Raw genomic sequence first — 18,784 nt, forward strand, 5'->3', positions numbered from 1 at the left:
ACATGTTAGAGGGTATCTTGAAGGTGCGAAGCCTTTAAATATTTTTGAAAGGTATTCCTTCCATGAAAGTGTGCTGGAGTTCTGTGGGGTTTTTTTTTTTCATTCCTGTTAGAAAAGCCACAGACACGTTGCACAACTTGTCAGAAATACTCAGTCTGCTAGCTAACTTTGGTTTCAGAATCTATCCCTTTAACAGATTCTGTATGTTTATATAAATTAATATATTTGTTTACATATATAAAAATATTCCTTGAACACGGGACAGTTGATAGGCTTGGACTTCGCAGTTCTGCAAACCTCAGTTTTCTAAAAGCCCTGAGGGTGGAGAATGGGCGAAATTGCACTGGGAGGGTTATGATTCTGCATGGATAAATGCAGGTGATGAATTTATAAAGAGTAGATGGATTAAATCACGGAAAAGAGAAGGTTCAAAAATAAAGCTCATAAAGGCACACAATATTTATGCTTATATTTGTAACAGCAGAATAAATAATATCTATGTGTACTTTGGTACCTGTATTTATGAAAAAGGAAAAATCTGATTAGAGGAGTCTAGCTAGTCATCCTTTTCCCCCTTCCTTTACAGCAGTCTTTCTAAAAGAATTTAAGTTCATTAGCAGTAAGGTTTCTGCATTTGGCAGGAGATTTTATGTGGCGCCAAACACTGTTAGAGCAGTGTTGGAATCACTCTTTTGCTAACTTGAAACTTTTTAATTACAGCCCCTAATCAGAAATACAGAAATAATTAGCAGAAATTAAATGTACACAAAGCTCAGAAAGCGCAAAGACTAACAGAAACAAAAATCAAGTGTATTCTATCCCATCTTGATTGCAGTCTTGCTGTCTGGTTTGGAAAGACCCTTTGTGTTGTTTCTTCCATCTGTAAATGGGGGAAGCAACTTCACATACAGGGTTGGCACGATAGGAGAAATATCTGTTGAGGTATGGTAGAGAGGAGTTTAGTATCTGTTTATGGTTGCATGAAATAGATTTTTCATTCCCTACTATCTTTATCTTGTATAGAGAATGCACCTGGCAAAGTGTTGGGCAAAACAATTTAACAAAGCTTTCTCTTTTTAGAAGCTGTGAAGCTTTAGAGTGTCGTTGAAGAGTAAAACAGGGCAGCTGGCTTTTTTTTTTTTTTTCCTTTAATTCCTTGAGCCAGATGGTCTTTAAAACTCTTAAAAACTGTAAAACCCAGCTCTGAGAAGATCCTTTGTTCTTTACACAAAAAAAGAAAAGCTGGAAGAGTGGGACGGTAAAGAGATTGACGGAAAGGCAGGTATGGGTGGGCAGAGAGATGGTGGTTTGATGCTTTGCACAAGTTTTGCTTGAAGAATTGAGTTCTGTCCAGTGGAACTATTCTAGCTAGCAAAAAAAATGATCTGCCGTATGGACTTGTAGTTCTTGCTGGGGAGATTTATCTGTAACTGTAGGGAAAGCTTTGTGCTAGAAGCAAGGAGATCGACGGAAAATGTTGATGCCTCATACAAAATTAAGCATTCATGAACACTTTTCTATTCAGGAGCAGAAAAAAAGTTACAATATTTCTGCTCATGCAGGTTGTAGGTAAAATAAGATTTAAGTTGATAAGCAAATCCTAAACCAACTATTGGTGGGGGGAAAAATGTATTTCATAGTCTTAAATGGTCTCTTTAACAAATTTCTTTGAGAGTATGCAAATAAGACTTTTATCTTCATTTTTCTTCCTGGCAGAAAATAACACTATATTTTTAATGGACTATTTGTATGAACAAGCAAACTGTTACTTGAGAAATATTTTAAAAGAGAAAATTGATGTATTTTAGGCTTTGTGGGGTTTTTTTGTTTTTTTGTTTTTTTAATTTTCCAGCATGAACTTTTGTTTTAATAATTCTGTATACATAACCAAATACAGGAGAAGAACTCCAAGTTTCTCCTGCCTTTTTTTCCTGGGCTTTTCCATCTACACATTCAAATCTAGTATTACAGAGGTGACAGTCCAGGTTTATTGATGGAACACAGTATGACTGGATCTTTTTTCTGGAACTCTGCATTTGTCCTTTTAGACCTAGTCTTTCTTGACTTTGTTAGTTGCTGTTCTCTCATCTGTGTAAATGTCCCTGTCAAAGATGTTTCTACAAGTTGGCTTAGTATCATATCGTACAGATATTGCAGTTAGGTTTCATGTATGCCTGCAAGGCAATGGTACTGCTCAAATGTGCTGCTTATCAGGATGCCAGTTAGTCACAGCTGAAAAATGTTGAGTTGGATGCATTCCTTACTGTAGTGAGTGTGGAACATTTTATGCAAGCAAAAACAGCCGAAGACTAAAATGCTCCTCCCAGGCAGTAATCCTGGTAGGGCCAGCTCTACAATTTGAAGTGTTAACCGTAGCTGAAGAGCTTTTCCTTTCCCCAGATCAATCTAATACAATATTCTGCTACGTACTCGCACTACAGTTTGATCAGCTAATGAATTATTTATTGCTCTCTGTAACAGTCATGCAAACAAAGCAGCAATGTGAGAAAACTGTGTAGAACAGTAATCTTCCTTGGCTGTCTTACTTCAAATATATATGTGAGTGGGAGAGGTGAGGAAAAATCTCATCTGTCAGAGGAAATCGCATTGATGTTGAAGGAAACAGTCTTTCCTTTTCCTGCCTGTTTTTCCTTCTGTTCACCTGTAGCCTTAACTAAACACTAAAGTCTGCAAGCTCTTCCATCACGATGCCAGATGTGTTGTTAAAATGGTTGTTATCCACATAGGCTTGCAAAAAAGACAAGCCTTTCCTGTTAGCCCCTTTGTTTCAGCTAGATTCCATAGCTGTTCCACTGTAATTTAATTTCTGAAACTGCAGTTGAATTTTTAGTTTTGTTGCTTTGTTTGCTTTTGTTCCTTTAAAAAGTATGTATACAGATGTTTGCAAAGAATGATTGCTCTCTTGTACACCAGAGGTTTCACTTGAAGTTTTGGATCGAAGATCTAGATGGACAGCCCTGTTGTCTTATGAGGTTCTTATGCAGGTTTGTTTGAGAAAGAAGACCCAGAATGATACTGGAAGGAACGAAAGTCTGCTAGATGTCAACGAAAGGCATATAAATGCTATTTAAAGTTTTGAAACTCTTTCACTCTACTTCCAAATTTATACACACACACTGCCAAATATAAAACGATTTTCTCTGCTTTTGGCCTAACAAAGAGGTGTGGAGAGGTGAGTGAGGGACAGAAACAGTAATGCAGGTGAAAAAAGAGAAGAATTGAAGTTTTAGTTTCTGCATATAACTGCACAGTTCTAGCCCTAATCTTTTGAAAATTACTAAAGAATTATGATCGAAGTCAGCCAGGATTTGAGGGTAGGAGAATCTTGCATAACTACAAAATTATAGCAGTTTTTGTGTTGGTGAATGCTGAGATTCTCAGGTGATTTTAGAGCCTCCAGTTAAGGATATATAAGAAAAGCTTTGATTATCGTATGTCTAGCTGTAAAACACAAAGAAGGAAACTTTCAGTATTCTCTGTGATGTGCAACAAGACTGGGAGTGAAACTGTTATTTCAGCAATTGGTTTCGTCTTGTCTTTGAGCTCTACTTAAGAGGAAAATGCATAGTTTTAGAGAGGAAAGACTTCCTCTTGAAATTTCTAATACTAGTACAATTGAGAATTGCAATTTAGATGGGTAGATGAAAAATTTAGTAAGACTTCTCATAGAACACTGGAAGTGTGTTTGAGTGTATGAGAAGAAGCATAAACAGAAAATGCAGTTTTTAAAGGGAATGAGTTGGTATTCCATATTTACTAGTTAAGGATACTTCTTTAATTCACGGATTTTCTTCACGATGACAGACTGTGCGATCGTAGTAAATGTCTACACGACCATAGGAGAAAATGTTTTTATTCAAAGAGTGTATAAAATGGACTTCGGTTCCCTCACGTACACCATCTTCCCCCCTCCCCTTCATTTTAAAAGTGAATTGAAACTGCCACACACTCCTGGAATAAAAACTTCGTGTAAAAGTACTTGAGGGTGTTTTCCATTAGTCATTTAGTTTGGATTAGAAGTGCAGTTTTGAAGCAAATCTCCCATTCGCCCATTCACTGTCCTTTAGCTCTCATTATGGACCAGTTTTGGAGTATACAGCTGGATTCCTTTTGGATGAAAATAACCCTAAAAGATGCTGCTTGTGGGTGTCCAGTCCACGAGATCAGACTGATGCTGGTCCAGAGTATGAACTCTCAAAATGCATTTGGTATGGATAACAAGGTTGTCTGCATCAATCATTTTGCTTTACAGATCTGCCCTGAAATCTAGCTTAGACATAGCATTAGTTGTTCCACATGAGCCAACATGGGTCCAGAAGGACCCAGGTGCGAGTTAATCAAAGGCCTGCTGGGCTGCTGCTGCGTGCAGCCACCGAGTGTCTCTGGCCTCTCTAATCCTCCCCGCTTTTGAGGCAGCGGTGGAAGGACACCTGAGCTGAGTCACGCCAAAGCCAACGTGTCAGCTCAATCACCAGGCCACCCTGAGGCACATGTACAGGTTCTGGTTGCGACTCAGCCCAGGGAGCAAAGCAGCTATCGCTGGTGTGCGCTGCCAGAGCCCGGCTGGCTCTGCGTGCAACCCGCAAGCAGGAAACGCGGGTTCGTGCAGCAGGTCACGTGTGCAGGTAGGAGTGCAGGCGTGACAGCAGCGGTACGAGAAATTCTCGAGTTAATAAAGCAAAGTGTCTGTGGTGTTTAGGTGCCTCTATGTATAGCCAGCAGCTGAGCAAGTCTTCCATGATTGAATTTATATGTAAATGCCAGTGCCAAGTCCTGCTGCAAGAACATTGGGACATTGGGGCTTTTTCTTTCTTTCTTTCTTTCTTTCTTTTCTTTCTTTCTTTTTTTTCTTTCTTTCTTTTTTTTTTTTTTTTGATATTATAGTTTAATTTTCTAAGAAATCCCTTTTCTGGAGTTGGGGTTTGGGCTTTTAGAAGGCAGTTTTGAAGTGTCCTTCAGTGTTGCAGGAATGTTGTGACAGGAAACCAACATGGATAATTACAATACTCATTGTAGCAGAATTTTATGGGGAAAAAATTGAATGTGGCAGATGCTTCTGAATACAGCACTCATGAGTTGCTCATTTGATTTGAATGGGACTGCTGTTTATTAAGTAATAAGCATTTGTAAGTTTAGGTTCTATAGGTTTATAGTTCTACTATAGCTTAAAGAGGAAGAAAAAGGAGATTCATTAATATTCCATGTTTAATAGTTCTCAGTTCAGTAGAGGAGGAAGCTGCATAGAAACTCAATGTTGAAATTTATTTGTTAATGTTCTGTAATAGCTAGTTGCACTATAGTTTGTATATGAATCATTCCAGGTTATAGCTATAGGGGATCTTAAAAGACAGCATCATATTTTGAAGATCAATGGGGTTGTCACAGATACAGTCATAAAGCTAGGCACATACCTGTTTTGACAGGCTTTCAGTATTTTAGTCGTGTCCATTAATTTCACAAGAACAAGGTTGTGGTAGACTTAAATTAGCATTAAAATATGAGAGTATTGAGGCATTTTTAGTGAGTGGATTGAGATTATTTTTAGCATAAATTCTTCATTGTGTTTATGACCATTAATTGTCTAGATTTTTATTATGATATCAAATTAATGTTACTATTGCTAAGTTACCTTCCAGAATTTAAATATTAAATTTTGCTGCTGTTTGTTTGCCACCTTTTTTTGTTTTACATGGAACTGTTTATCATGTTGACTAAATCTGCTTCATTATTTCCTTGTATTTTTCATCTCCTGGGTAGCTATTTGTTTTCTCTTGTTAAAGCAAGATTAGATTACTCAGATTATAAAGTAAATTATAATGTAAGATTACACAGATTATAAAATAAAGTACTGGAATTCATCTTTACACTGCATTTGTACTATACGGTATCAGTAAAGCATGAGACCCGAATAGGGTTCATACTGGCTGTAATAGTTCAAATAATGAATGTTTTACTGTAGTCCTTTCCCATTAGTATTAAAAAATGAACAGTGTGACTTCTAGGACCTAGCAAATTGGTTGTATCACCAGCCTTTCCTCCTTAACATGTAAGTATATTATTTATGGTATAATGAGGTGTGATTATTGTCTAAACAGTTTCCTATATTGAATACTGATCTGCAGAGAATGAGTGGCAGCCAGGAAAAACAGAGCTGGTGGGAAAAGGCACTCTATTCTCCCCTCTTCCCTGCCTCACAGTGCGAAGGTAAGAAGCTATGCATGTTTGAGCTAACTTGCTGTTGCACTGCCATTAGAATTAAGCACATTTTGTTATGGATTTGAATTGTTACAGGTGAATTAGAATTACCATCTTATTTTAAAGCAGTAAACTTCTGTGAGATTTTTTTTTTTTTTTTATCTGAGAGAGACCTGGGATGGTTAAATTACATTTGTAATAAATCTCTAGCGTGCTTCTAAGTAGTTTTTAAATTAAAATGCTTTAAAAATAGTCAGTTTATGCAAATTTCCAGAGCTTTGCTTTACCTGGAGAGCATGAATCTCTGATTCTGGAAATATTTTATTAGGTTTTGGAATATTTTTCAACCTGAATAATAAATATTAGGTAGCTAATTTTATAAGACTGCAGAAATTGCCTTTGATGGGTTTGCATAAACAACATGCAAGTGATTCAGTGAACGTGTGGAACTCCTCTCCGGCTGGGAAGCAGAGGGCCCTGCCTCTTAGCCGTTCCTGCCCAGTGGCAGCCTGGGGATTTTTCAGTCTCTGTTCAGTTAGAGATCTGTTTCCCTAATAACCTGGAAGTAGATTAGCAAATAATAATTATTATTTAATTTTTCTTCGAGTGCACCTGAAACAGCAAACAACTAAACTGTGTTCCTGGTGCCTAAATATCCTTACTTTGGTGTTTAGGACAGTTTAGGTTACTTTCAAGAACATCTTCACTTATTTCACTGTAGAAATATGTTTGCACTGTGAAGTGGACAAATCCATGCCTAACAGGACTTGGAGCTGTACCCTACCTGTGGGACAGGTCGCACAGCCTCCTGTAGAAAAATGCTCAGTATCTACAAAACAAAAATGTCTGGTGTCCCTTTGTAAAGCGTGCTGGGGGTAATGGCAGTGGTTTTATTGGTGTAATAGCAAATACACTGACTTGGGCAATCTCGAGTATGTATTTTACACAGAAGCCTTTAATTCCTGCAAGTGAATTGCATAATCTTTTTGCTGACATCTGCTGGTGAGCTCACAGAACTATCTCCGTGTTTCACCACCCCACTTTGTCAGAGGAAGACACAGAATATACAGTACAAAATAGCATGAACTTCAGAGCTTACTTAGTACAGTGGCAAAATGTGTGTTAAGTTTCATAGTTCCAGAATTTCGTCTATCTTTAGACTAGATTTAACAAAACCAGAGCTTTTTCCTCAGAGCTAATGTTATTCTTTCACAAATCTTTAGCTGTATCCAGTTTTCTGTTTGGATATTTTTTCTTTATGGATACTGATACATGTGATCCATGTATATATGAATATGATATTATTATATATGGAAGGTTTATTCTGGTAGAAGTAGAAACCACAGCAGTTCACATTATTTTGTTTTGCACTTCAGTCAGGATCAGGCTGCTGTTGCAGTAGATTTTGGATAGGTATAGGAATGTGAATGATCTAAAACAGCATGTGGTATCAGAATTAAAAAATATACTGGGTCTCTTCTGATTAAAAAAAACCAAAAAAAGGTAAATCTTGTTCTTTTAACCTCATTATTTTAGATGTTTTCACTAAGTAAGTAGCTTATTTTTATTTGGTCATCCAGGCAAGATTTGGTGATGTTTTAGTAAGATATTATGCTTAGATGTCAAACTTGAATCTCTAACGAGCACAGCGTTTATGTGGCTTAGAGTGTGAATTTTAAGACTACTTCTCTAGTTTTTTTTTCTTTTTTTGCTAAATGTAAATAATGGTATTTCTCAATTCTTTTTTTTTCTTCCTCCTCTGAAACAAACAAACAAAAACCACTGTAAGAGTGTTATACAAATGCCAAGGGAGAGAATGGTGTAGGAGAATTTGCAGATGTAAAGGAAACACCCAGTGGTGATGAACATCTTTTAGATTTTAATATGGTAAGTTTGTCGTTGGTTTGGGGAAGGAGTTTTTTGTTTGTTTTGTAAGGGTACGCCGCCACATCTTTCCTTTCATCACAGTTTTCAGCATTAAAAAAAAAAAAAAAGGCCTCAAATGAAATCCCTAAGAAAAATCCTTCAAAGTTTTTCTTTCATCCCTTTTTTAAAATCTCTGTCTTGTCTTGGATATTCTTCTGAAGACTCCTCTCAGCGCTCAGGTTTGGTAGTTAAGCAAATTCAATTTCCTTTGGGAATGCTTGTTTTTTGCTTGCAAAACATGTTAAAAATACAAATCTTTTTTTCCTCAGTTTCTGACTTCACTAAGCATGGGGTGGGCTGATGTGCGCTGTGGAACATAATGTCTGCTTGATTCTCTCCTGTCAAGCAAAAAGCTGATGCACTTAGTGGTATTATTATTATTATTTTTGCTGAAGGGAAAATATTCATGTGTACATGCAATTTAGTGATATGTTTTTGAACTTTATGTTGATGACAAGACTTAAGTCTTACACTGTGACATGCTTTCTATAACTTTACTGATTCAGCTGACAATGTACTGGTTTTGCTGGAAATTCAGGCAAATTAATGATGCATTTCCTTAATATTTATTACCAAAATTTGGAGATAATTTTAAGAGTAATTTTCTGAATTACCACTGCTGATCATGTGTTCTAATTTAGTTCACCCTTGTTTCTCTTGCTGTTTTGTGCAAACCCTAAAATTAAGGAATGGGGGGGAAAAAAACCAAAAACTTTATTTTCCTGCTGTTCTCTAGTCCTGAATACATAATGGACTAATTCAGGGAAAGGGAAAACAGGCACTGCAATTGTGACATCGCTTCTGAACATCTACAAAAATCCTGTAATACTTACCAGCCTAGAAGCGAACAAGCATGTTGGGTTTTTTTATTGTTCCCAATCAACACTGTCAGTTTAAATCCTTAGGTTTCTTCTGTTTATGAAGCAAGATGTGCAGATGATATAAATTCTGAGGCAAAACCAAATGGCTTCAGGAAGAACATCTACTCCAGTGATAGCTCCAGCTCTGAAGACACAGCTTCAGAAGGTGGAAGTGAATGGGCTGATCCTTGTGAGGAGGAGCTTTTTTCTCGAACTCAACTATAAAAACTGCAGAGTAGAACAGATGATTTAAAAGTAATATGAGATGGAAAACTATCCTTCTTGAGGGTCTGTAGCTCTAAAACAACAACTTGAGTTTCCTCTTCAGTTAATGGATTCAGATGTGTATTTATCTTTCTCTTCTTGCTTATTTTATAGATCAGGACACAGCTGTCCTGTTGAAGATTCCCCCCCCCCCCCCCCCCCAAAACTGTTAAATTCTTGGCTATTTGAACTAGACTAGATTGTGTTGTCAAATCAAGAATGGATGTGCATGTGCTTGTCTTAGTAGTACCACTGCTTTTTTGCATCTTAATTGCAGTTATTTTCATTCGTAACTGTAGCCCTACCACTATTACTATCTTCTTAGCATCGCAGTGTCTACAACTACTTCTGCTATTCAGAGACTTTAGCTTTTGGCACATTAGGCTTTGTTCTTTAAGAACTGGGAGATAAATACTTAACACTGTAATCTATCAGTGCCTTTCTGAATGCAGGAGAAAAGCATGAATGACTTGTCCAGTCTTCATTCAGTAAATCTCATAACTTTGAAGTAGGAACAACAGGGTTGTGCTTTAGAGACTTACAGAAACTGTGTTTTCTATCCTATGATTCCCCCTCCCCCCTTCCTGCAAACCAACACTGAGGATACCATGGTTTGTATTTTTGCTAACTGGAGAAGCCAAGGATTTTTTTGTAGGTATGGAGGCAATGTGGGCTTTTTTCCTTTTTTTTTTTTTTTTTTTTTTTTTCTTGTCCTTTTTAGTAACTTGCCAATATAGGGCAGAAATTTAAAAACAAGGAACACCAAAAAATAATAAACCACTGGGGTGATGTGTGGATTGTTGTGAATTTTGTAACAAGTAATGAGAATGTTGTCTTGTTGCAAATGATGGCATTCATGTAACCTGCAAAAGCATCCTATACTGAATTTGAGCCTGAATGACTGAAACTATCTAAAATGCTCAGAGTGTTCAGTGTTTTATATGCAAAGGGTCAGTGCTTCACTTGAAAGAAATCCTGTGGCTGCTGCAGTTAGCTGCTGTTGTGGCTGTAATTTAGTAAATCTCGTAGTTCATTTTGTGTTTCTGAGAGAATGTGTGGGGCAAGTTATGTGTGTGGTGGGTGGGGGTAGGGAAAGTGATGACTTACAACATACATGTGTGATTGCAGTAGTGATTGTTGCTTTATGTGACTTGCTTTTTAAATTTTTATTTTGTTAACTTAGAAAGTCAATACATTGTCAAGTTGCATCTGTACAAGACTATCAACTCCTTGTGCTTTTAACACATTATGCAAAATGTATAAGCCAGGAGGAGCAATATTTGCAAAACTAAACATTCTAAGTTTTTACCAACTCATAGTTTAAAGAACAACAACGAACTAACTAATCTATACAATAGCAGCATGTTTATAACATCAGGAAGTGCAGAAAGTCCAATACTGACTTGAAAAGCTTAACCATTAATTTTGACAGGCAATAAACCTCATGAGAACTATAGTTGTTTGAAATGTGAGCTGAACTGGCTTTGAAATATGTTCTATGCTAGGAAGGTTTTCATAATAACTGGGTTTCGTTGCCGTTATTCAATTAATAGTGTAAGAATTGAAATACATGGTTTAAAAAAACATGCCATTCTTTGTGCAACATTTTTATTGAAATCCTTACTTAAAATTGGCTTGGTTTGTCCTTACCCAGGGACTTTTTTTTGGTCCTCCTATTAAACTATATGTTTTAAGGTTTGTATTCATACAAAAAAATCTTTTGACACTTTACAGTTTTTTTTTCTTAATTTATTTGCAGACTTTGGATAGATTTTTATATATTTTACTTTCTTCTGGAGCTTCCTTGAGAGGTTGTTTAGCACCTGCACTGAGAACTATTTAACTGTAAACATGAAAGTAAAAGAAAAAAAAAACTTTACACACAAATTCTTCAGATCACTACAGCGAAGAATGGAATAGAACTTCATTCTAGAATAAGAAATGACCAAATGGATATATTTCAAACACAAACTTCAGCTCAGTTTATTTTGGATAGAGCTGCTTCTTTGGCAAGAAAGGGCTCAAAAATAGCAAAGGTGTTGCTTATAGTTACATTATGGCATGTAATATTCCAGCACCTTTGGGGAAAATAAAATGGTATATTGAGCTTGGGCAATAACAAATTGTCTTTACTTGTTTTCATAGTTTAATGGCTAAAGCTCTAAAGCTTTCAGTGAGAGTTGAAGTGTGGTTTTTAGTTTTCCTATATGGATAGAGACACACACAACAACAACAAAAGCATTAAAGGTTAGCAAACGCTGAACCGCACTGTGGTATGAAGCGCATTGCATATCCATAGCACTGAAGTATCAGTTTTCCATTCCTGGGCTGAAATTTGTTTCTACTTTTTGCTTCAAGTGGTTGTATTGTTCTGATTTCACGTACACCAGAGTAACTGATTTTGTTTTCTTGTGGAGTTACTTAACACCGAATAAAAATATAAAAGGACAACTGGATGGTGTGTGTGCGTGTGTGTGTGTACGTGTTCATTTTCTTTAGCTAAAGTATATAATTTAGATAGAAAACAGCAATTAAGAATTAAACATTCTTAAGTAAGAGATATCATGAGACTTCCAATTTGGGAGTCCTTTTCCTTTCTATAAATTTTTAGCATCTACTTCTATGGTTTTTCAATAAAGACAAAAAAAAAATAAGTACACTGCATGTATTCTTAAAAAAGAAAAAAAAAGGCAGACAACCAAAACAAATGTAACAAACTTAGTCCCCACTTTATCTTTGTAAAAAATGTCATGATCTCATTCCTAAAATGAATTTGTAATGACATCATCATGTTTAAAGAACACATTAATTTTCTTTCCAAAATACAAAAAGAATTAGAAAACAAATAAACCCAGACCCTCTCTGACATGACTCTGAAAGATTTTCTTATTTTTTTAACCTAGTGCTGGATCCAAAGTAGCAGATCTTGTTTCTGCTTTCAACCTGTGCTCAACCATTTCATAGTTGATGGTTGATTTCTGGTTTTTTGAAAGAACTGCACATGTGACAGCAAAATGCAAACTGTTCCAAAATCCATAGCTAGACACCTTCAAACAAACAAACAAACAAAGACCCATTTTTCAACAGCTCACATTGTTTAGTGTAAACATTCATTATGTGGGTGTAAGGTTGCAGCCATAATGAATGAAGTATAACGAAAAACAGGACTTGGGCTTCAGTGTGGAATGATTCTGACTCACCTGAATTAGAACTGCAATGGAAACAGTATATAAATACATAGTTGGGAACCCTCTATGCTCTATGAGGAAATAATAGAAAGTATTTATTCTGTAAGGTCCTTGGGTGAATACTCCTGTTCATGAGTATCTAGCAACCTTTCCTGTGTTTAAAACTTCCAAACTCATCCAAATAACTTAAGGCATAAATTATTTTAAAGTATTTTTTATTAAATAGTGTAACTAAAGGAGCATATTTTGATTGTGTTTATAGAAGATGCCTGATAAGAGAATTAGATTTGATCAACCATGCCTTTCAATTGTTGTGTCTCAATTAATGCTAATTCCAGATATCCCAAAGAATTAGTTTCTGACATAATGCTTCTATCATGCAAAAACAGTGAATGCATGTCAAAATATGACTTTAGGAGAATTCCAGGATTCCCTGACAGTAACTCATTCTCTTCATGGCAGTTCCTGCATATTTAAATATTATCCCCAATGAATTCATCATCTACTCATATACAGCATTTGATAATACAATATTTTTCTGTCAACTGTGAAGACTCTAAGAGCAACAAGACTCCAAAGATTTTGGGCATGTGAAACCTAATTAATGCATTTTAGCTCTCTACAGTAAGATCCTTTTTCCTGTGTCTGAATTGTTCTTAAAATATAGTTTTAACATCTGAGTGTGTGTGTAAATATTATGAGCTACCTGTATGCTTAGTATGATAATAATGGGGCTTCTGAGAAGCTTAAATCTAGCAGATCTGGCCATGGGTCTGATGAAAGAGAGAAAGAGATGAAAGACTTCCATGTACAGTGGCTTTTGCTACCTAACAGCCTTCCTGCAGGGCAGGTGCTTCTGTAGCAACTGCATCTGTTCCTGTAATGTACTGGCTATTGTGCGACAAAATTACACCTTGACCATGGGGAGGTACAAAAGCAATAAAAAGTCTCCTTCCGTGTCAGTAAAATACAGCCCCTCTTAGTGATAATAGCAATAGCTATATAATATTGCCACAATTGCCTTTTATATGAGAATCTTAGAAATCTTTATCATTGTCAATGAAGAAAGCTTAACTGCCGATCATCTCTGTGTAGACCTTACTTCCTTCAATACAAGGAAACAAGGACACTGAGATTTAGCAAGTTTCCTTATATCACAGAATGGATTAGTCTCAAATTCTTGAGTTTCTTTCTTCTAAAATCAGTCTACTCAAGTTTGTTTAAAAAAGAAACAGATATTTTGAAATTCATTTTAATGCTTTTTGTACTAATAGCCAAAGGAAATGGTTAGTAAATTAGACCATATCACAGCTGAAAAAAATAGTGCTATAGTACTGTCTTGGGTATAGCAAAAGGAATTGGAGTAGAGTACAGCTCCTGAAGGTAAATACGTAAGCCCTAGAATAGACTGCCTAAAATAGTGATGTCATCTTCACCATTAGAGATTTTTAGGAACAAATTAGAAGAAAAACATGTCAAATAATGTTGGTATACTTGATCCTACCTTGGGGAAAGAGGATGAACTCAATGATCTCCAGATCACTTCCAATCCTGTTTTCCATTATTCGTAATACAGGAACAGCTTATTGATTTATACAGTTCAAAAAGGAAAAAAAGAACCATTAGATTGCCTGTGGGCTGTTAAATCTTTTGCAGTTTTTCCTTTATGGATCCCAGGAGCTTGTCTTTGAGAAAAGTACAACTTGTGTTTGGTTAAAGATCATCTTCCAAAGAATAATTTGCGATATCGTCCTTACCTGCTATTGTATGCCACCCTAGTCCCTTCCGAATACAGGATAGAAATAGGTATTGAACATTTCTTTTTCACATTGTTATTTATTCAAGCAATAGTGAATTTTAAAGATTGTTAGTATTCTTTTTGTTGTAATACCCTTTCAAAAGGATTTTTCACATTTTACATTTTTATCTATATTTCATAACTTCTCATTTTTGTACTGATTTTTTTTTAATTGTCTTCACACTGCAATGCGGTTTTAGCCCATATTTTATTGGCTGTGAAATCCTTATCTATTTGGCAACTAAATTTTCTTCAAGAAGTCTCAGTTTTCATTCATGCTTTTTAAAAATTTTCCATTTTTCCTATCATTTTCTTCAAAGTGGAAATATTAACTCCTTTGAAGCACTACAGATATAAACAGAGAAATATCAGTTGTGTCTGTTCTCTGCCCAAATTGGATGTTACTGGGTTTCATCTATTCATCATCACAAATCCTAGACAACTACTAATTTTTAGTCTAGTACCCTTTTTTTTTGTTAGGAAGCTCCAATGGAAAGTTATCACATATTGGGTGCAATACCTTTTGTGTTACAGAAATAATCTATTTGGTTTTGGAAACATAATTTAAATTCTGCCTGCCTAGAGCACAGATCTACTGTAACATCCCAATTCTTCATTATACAGATGTGCCTAAGAAGTAGGTAGTTTCCTTCTCTGGTGTGATTTAGCAATGTGTTAAAATCTGAGAAAGAACTACCACGGAGAGTTGACAGCAATCATATGTGTGCACTTAAGATTCCATAATGCCATATTAATACAAATACCAATATTTTTAGCAGGTACAGCATTGTTCCTTCACATCCGTTTTACTCATTTTGTCCTTCCTAAATAGCTTGTAGACAGTGATATAAACATTCCAATCACATGTATCAAGTTTCAGTAATATCAATTCAAATGTGCTGGTAAGTCTTGCTCTACCTTTCTTTACCATTTCCCACTCTTCGTTTTCTTGCTGTCTATATGGGGGAAAACATTGAAGCCTCATTAAACCATTTAAGTCCATTTTTACCCTATGATAACAGAAGGTTAGCAGTAATGGTAGTTATGAACCTGATTTCAGTTTCCTCATCTTTTGGTATTTATCAGGATTAAGTTTTGTCTGACATTCTGTATTCTACAGAACAAGGCAGCCTTTTGGGAGAATGAAGTGGTATTTTCTCCGGCTCTTCTTGATTCATCCCAAACGTATTAAAATGGTCTGGTGCACAGACTTTGCACTGCTAGTAGGAAAGCCTGTGCTGATGGTGGTTGCTATTAATCACAGCTGTCCAAAAGACAGACAAACATTAGTTTTGAAAACAAAATTATTTGTGATGAATTTGAAGTAGGAGTGCATAAGTATTCTCCATTTGTCAAAAACATCACCATTTGCTTGACAGGTATTGATATTTTTTGATCAAATCATAACCTTGCTCATTGCTACAAATGAGTAGCATTCCCTTTTTCTGTACCAGAAAACATGCACTAGTTACTTTCTCATAAATACAAGTAATTCTGTAAAGCAAGTAGGAAAAAGATCAATGTCTGATAGCTGTTCAGACAGTTACCTTCAAGAGTGAACTTCTCTGTCTCTCAGCATGATGGACTGTAACAGAGATTATCCATCTTTCGTTACTTTGAGCACACTGACACTCCTGCCTGCATGAGCTAAAACTACTTTAAATGACAGTGATGGGAAATCCAGACAGAGATACTGATCGGCCAGTTATAGTATTCAATGATGTGCGACTGTTGTATCTTCATAATATGCAAATCTTTGCTTATCTAGATAAAAGATACTATACTGAAGTGTCTTCTAGTTTATGTCAGAGAATTACTGATCTCAAGATAGATAGGGAGCTGCAAAGCTGATCCAAATGAAGCTCAGTTTGGCTGTTTCTGAAAGCTGCCTGCACACTTGTTTTGTGATAAATGAAAATTCAATCTAGATGTTTCCATTTGGTTCTTAAAAAAATTAAAATACTGACTGCAAAATTGTTGAAGCTTCAAAAGAGAAAAGACTAAGCAGAGAATGGATTTCATACATCTAGAGGCATGAGAAGCATGAAGAAATCTTGCATTTCTGTTCTTGAACTCCTGTTTGTTCTACAGGGACAAAATAAGGACCGTTATTTCACACACACTTTCATATTCATGCATATTTTTGAAAAATCAGTGAGACAGAACAGAGCATACCAAAAGGACCCCTTTTCACTTAGTTATATATTTATACTTTTCATAGCCATTATATTTTCTTTTTATATAGTAATTAATAGATTCCACACTTACACAGGGATAAAAATTTGAAGCTGCATTTAGTCATATAATTTCAGCCCTTCAGTATTTATCAATAGAGAGGAATGATAACAAATACCCAATTTTTATAGATGGAAGCTATGTTATTGCTGATGGAGGTAGCTTTAACAGAACTAATGCTAGTTACTGCTGCAAAAAGTCAACTTTTGCTAATAGCAGAAACAGTATTACCCTTTTCAACTACATATACTGTCATTCACATGCAATTAAGAGTATATTTTTATATTGACTAAGCCATGACTTTCTGTAAGCATTTTGAGGCTGATGCTGGTATTTGTACAGTATTGAGCACTGTGGGATCCTTGTTCTCATGTGTTTCCTCAGTACAAAGAAAGTAGGAATTTTGCTGTGAGCAGGTATCAAAGAGTCTTAACTGCAGAATAGGAAGGGTCATCTGTGGATTGGAAATGGAAAAATAAACTACTTAGGATGGGATCCCAAAGGCATTATGAGTGTTAGGCATAAATCTATCCCTAAATAACTACTGACCCAAAAGGTGTTTAAGGGCCCTTGGCTGATTTGAAGGTTTTAGCTGTACTCCACGCCCTGCTACTGCTGAATGATTTCCCATGGAAGATTTTTCTATTAGTTTCTTCAGCCTAAGTAAAATTACAAAAATAGGAGCATCACTATTTTCCTTGGAGAAACTCTACAGACTTAAAAAATTCATTACTGTATATTTTCATCCTGTTTTTTACCCAAGGAACCTAACAACTCTGACACAAGCTTGGTGATAGCGTCACAATGATACAATGTTCTAGTTGCTCCAACAGAAGAATTAATTCCCACTCTCAAAAACCAAAGGAAAATGTTAATACCAAGAAAGAAATTTGTTACAGTGAATGCTCCAAAATAGCATTTGTCTTTTGCATATGAGCAAGCTTATAATGTTTTAGAACTGTTGTGCTCTTAGTTATCCTGTTAATAATAATATGCCAGCTGTGTTACAGAGGTAGCAGTGACTTACAAAGAATTTGTTCCACTGAACTACCAAGAATAAGTAAAAAGCATCTTTATGGTGTATGGTGATATCTCATTCAGCATTTTTATACCTACGTTGACTATCTTCAAACAAACAAATTTAGAGCCATATGAAAAAAAAATCTTTTAGATGAGATGCTTGTGACCTTGTAACGTGCAAACAGATATACACAATAATGAGTGGTGTGATTACAATATGAATAGGTATATTTAAGCTAATTCTCACCTTGATAGCATGGAAACAGTATTAATGGGGTCATGATGGCAAGTAGTTCTGCAGAAGTTTACCTCAGCCTCTCGTGATTTATTTGTGTAATTTGCCGATATCAAAGCCTGAATAATCATGGCTTTGCTCTTCTTGATATTAAAAAGTACATTAATACACATGCAGGTACCCCAACATTTGCTGCACTCACACTCCCAACTTCAGGGCAGAAGCAACTTGTGTGAAATTGCGATAAGCAGTAGCTACTTACACACTCAATCAAGCTGGGAGAGCAACTTTATTTTTGTACCTTAATATAGTCTAGAGACATGATCACTAGGTTGGGGAAGCAAAATATTTATGACCTTTGCAGAAAAAACAAGGATGAGTTTCAAAGATGTATCTGCTACTTCAGAGAAAGAAACATGAGACCTCTGCTCCCGTGAGGTGTTGAGTCCTGAGATTTCAACGTGAGGTGGAGAGAAGGGATGTGCATAACAGGCTGAGGAGGCACAAGTCAAGGGAGAGCTTTTTTGAGAAGGGGATAAAAGTAGGCAAGGGTAAGAGGAAGGAAAGGTAAAAAACAGTAATGGATAAATCAAGAAGATAAACCAAGCATGCTAGAACAGCAATGATCCTTCCAGAGCTTCTACTATGGGCGTTAATGTTCTCACCAACAGGGCAAAGGTCCATCAAAATATGAATACGCCTTCAGTTGATGCCCCAAACTGAGACCTCGCACAGCCCAAACTTGCTTATATTACTATATTTTGTTTTCATCTCAAAAGAAAACCAGCCCGGGGATTTGTCGCGGGGCCTGCTCTGCCCGCGGGCCTCCGGCCCGCCGCGCTGGGGCCGGGGGGAGGCGCTGGCACTCCCGCCCGGGAGCCCGGGGCTGCAGCCGCCCCGTAACGGGGGGGCGGGACCGCTCTGACCGAGGGCCGCCCGGCAGCACTGCCCCGCTCCAAACCGGGTCCCCTCGCCGGCGCCCCGCAGCGCCGCGCCGCGGCCGGGCGCGCACTGCCCGCCCTCCCCGCTGCCCGTTGCCCCC

The 18,784-nt window shown here is 36.7% G+C and overlaps 1 protein-coding gene across 7 annotated transcripts in view; it reads left to right on the plus strand.

The window, feature by feature from the left end:
• KIAA0232 (KIAA0232 ortholog) overlaps positions 1-11,717 on the plus strand; it is a 70,425-nt gene extending 58,708 nt beyond the window's left edge. For 6 of the 7 annotated variants that reach the window (XM_026122035.2, XM_064511462.1, XM_064511463.1 and 3 more), the window contains 3 exons: positions 6,117-6,225; positions 8,006-8,103; positions 9,048-11,717. In XM_026122035.2, coding sequence (XP_025977820.2) covers positions 6,117-6,225; positions 8,006-8,103; positions 9,048-9,227 — 387 coding nt within the window. In that variant the 3' untranslated portion in view covers positions 9,228-11,717. The remainder of the gene's footprint in view (positions 1-6,116; positions 6,226-8,005; positions 8,104-9,047) is intronic. The other variant, XM_026122036.2, reaches the window with a different exon arrangement.
• Positions 11,718-18,784: the final 7,067 nt, after the last annotated feature.

The sequence above is a fragment of the Dromaius novaehollandiae genome, chromosome 4, assembly GCF_036370855.1.
Source record: "Dromaius novaehollandiae isolate bDroNov1 chromosome 4, bDroNov1.hap1, whole genome shotgun sequence".
Lineage (NCBI taxonomy): Eukaryota > Metazoa > Chordata > Aves > Casuariiformes > Dromaiidae > Dromaius > Dromaius novaehollandiae.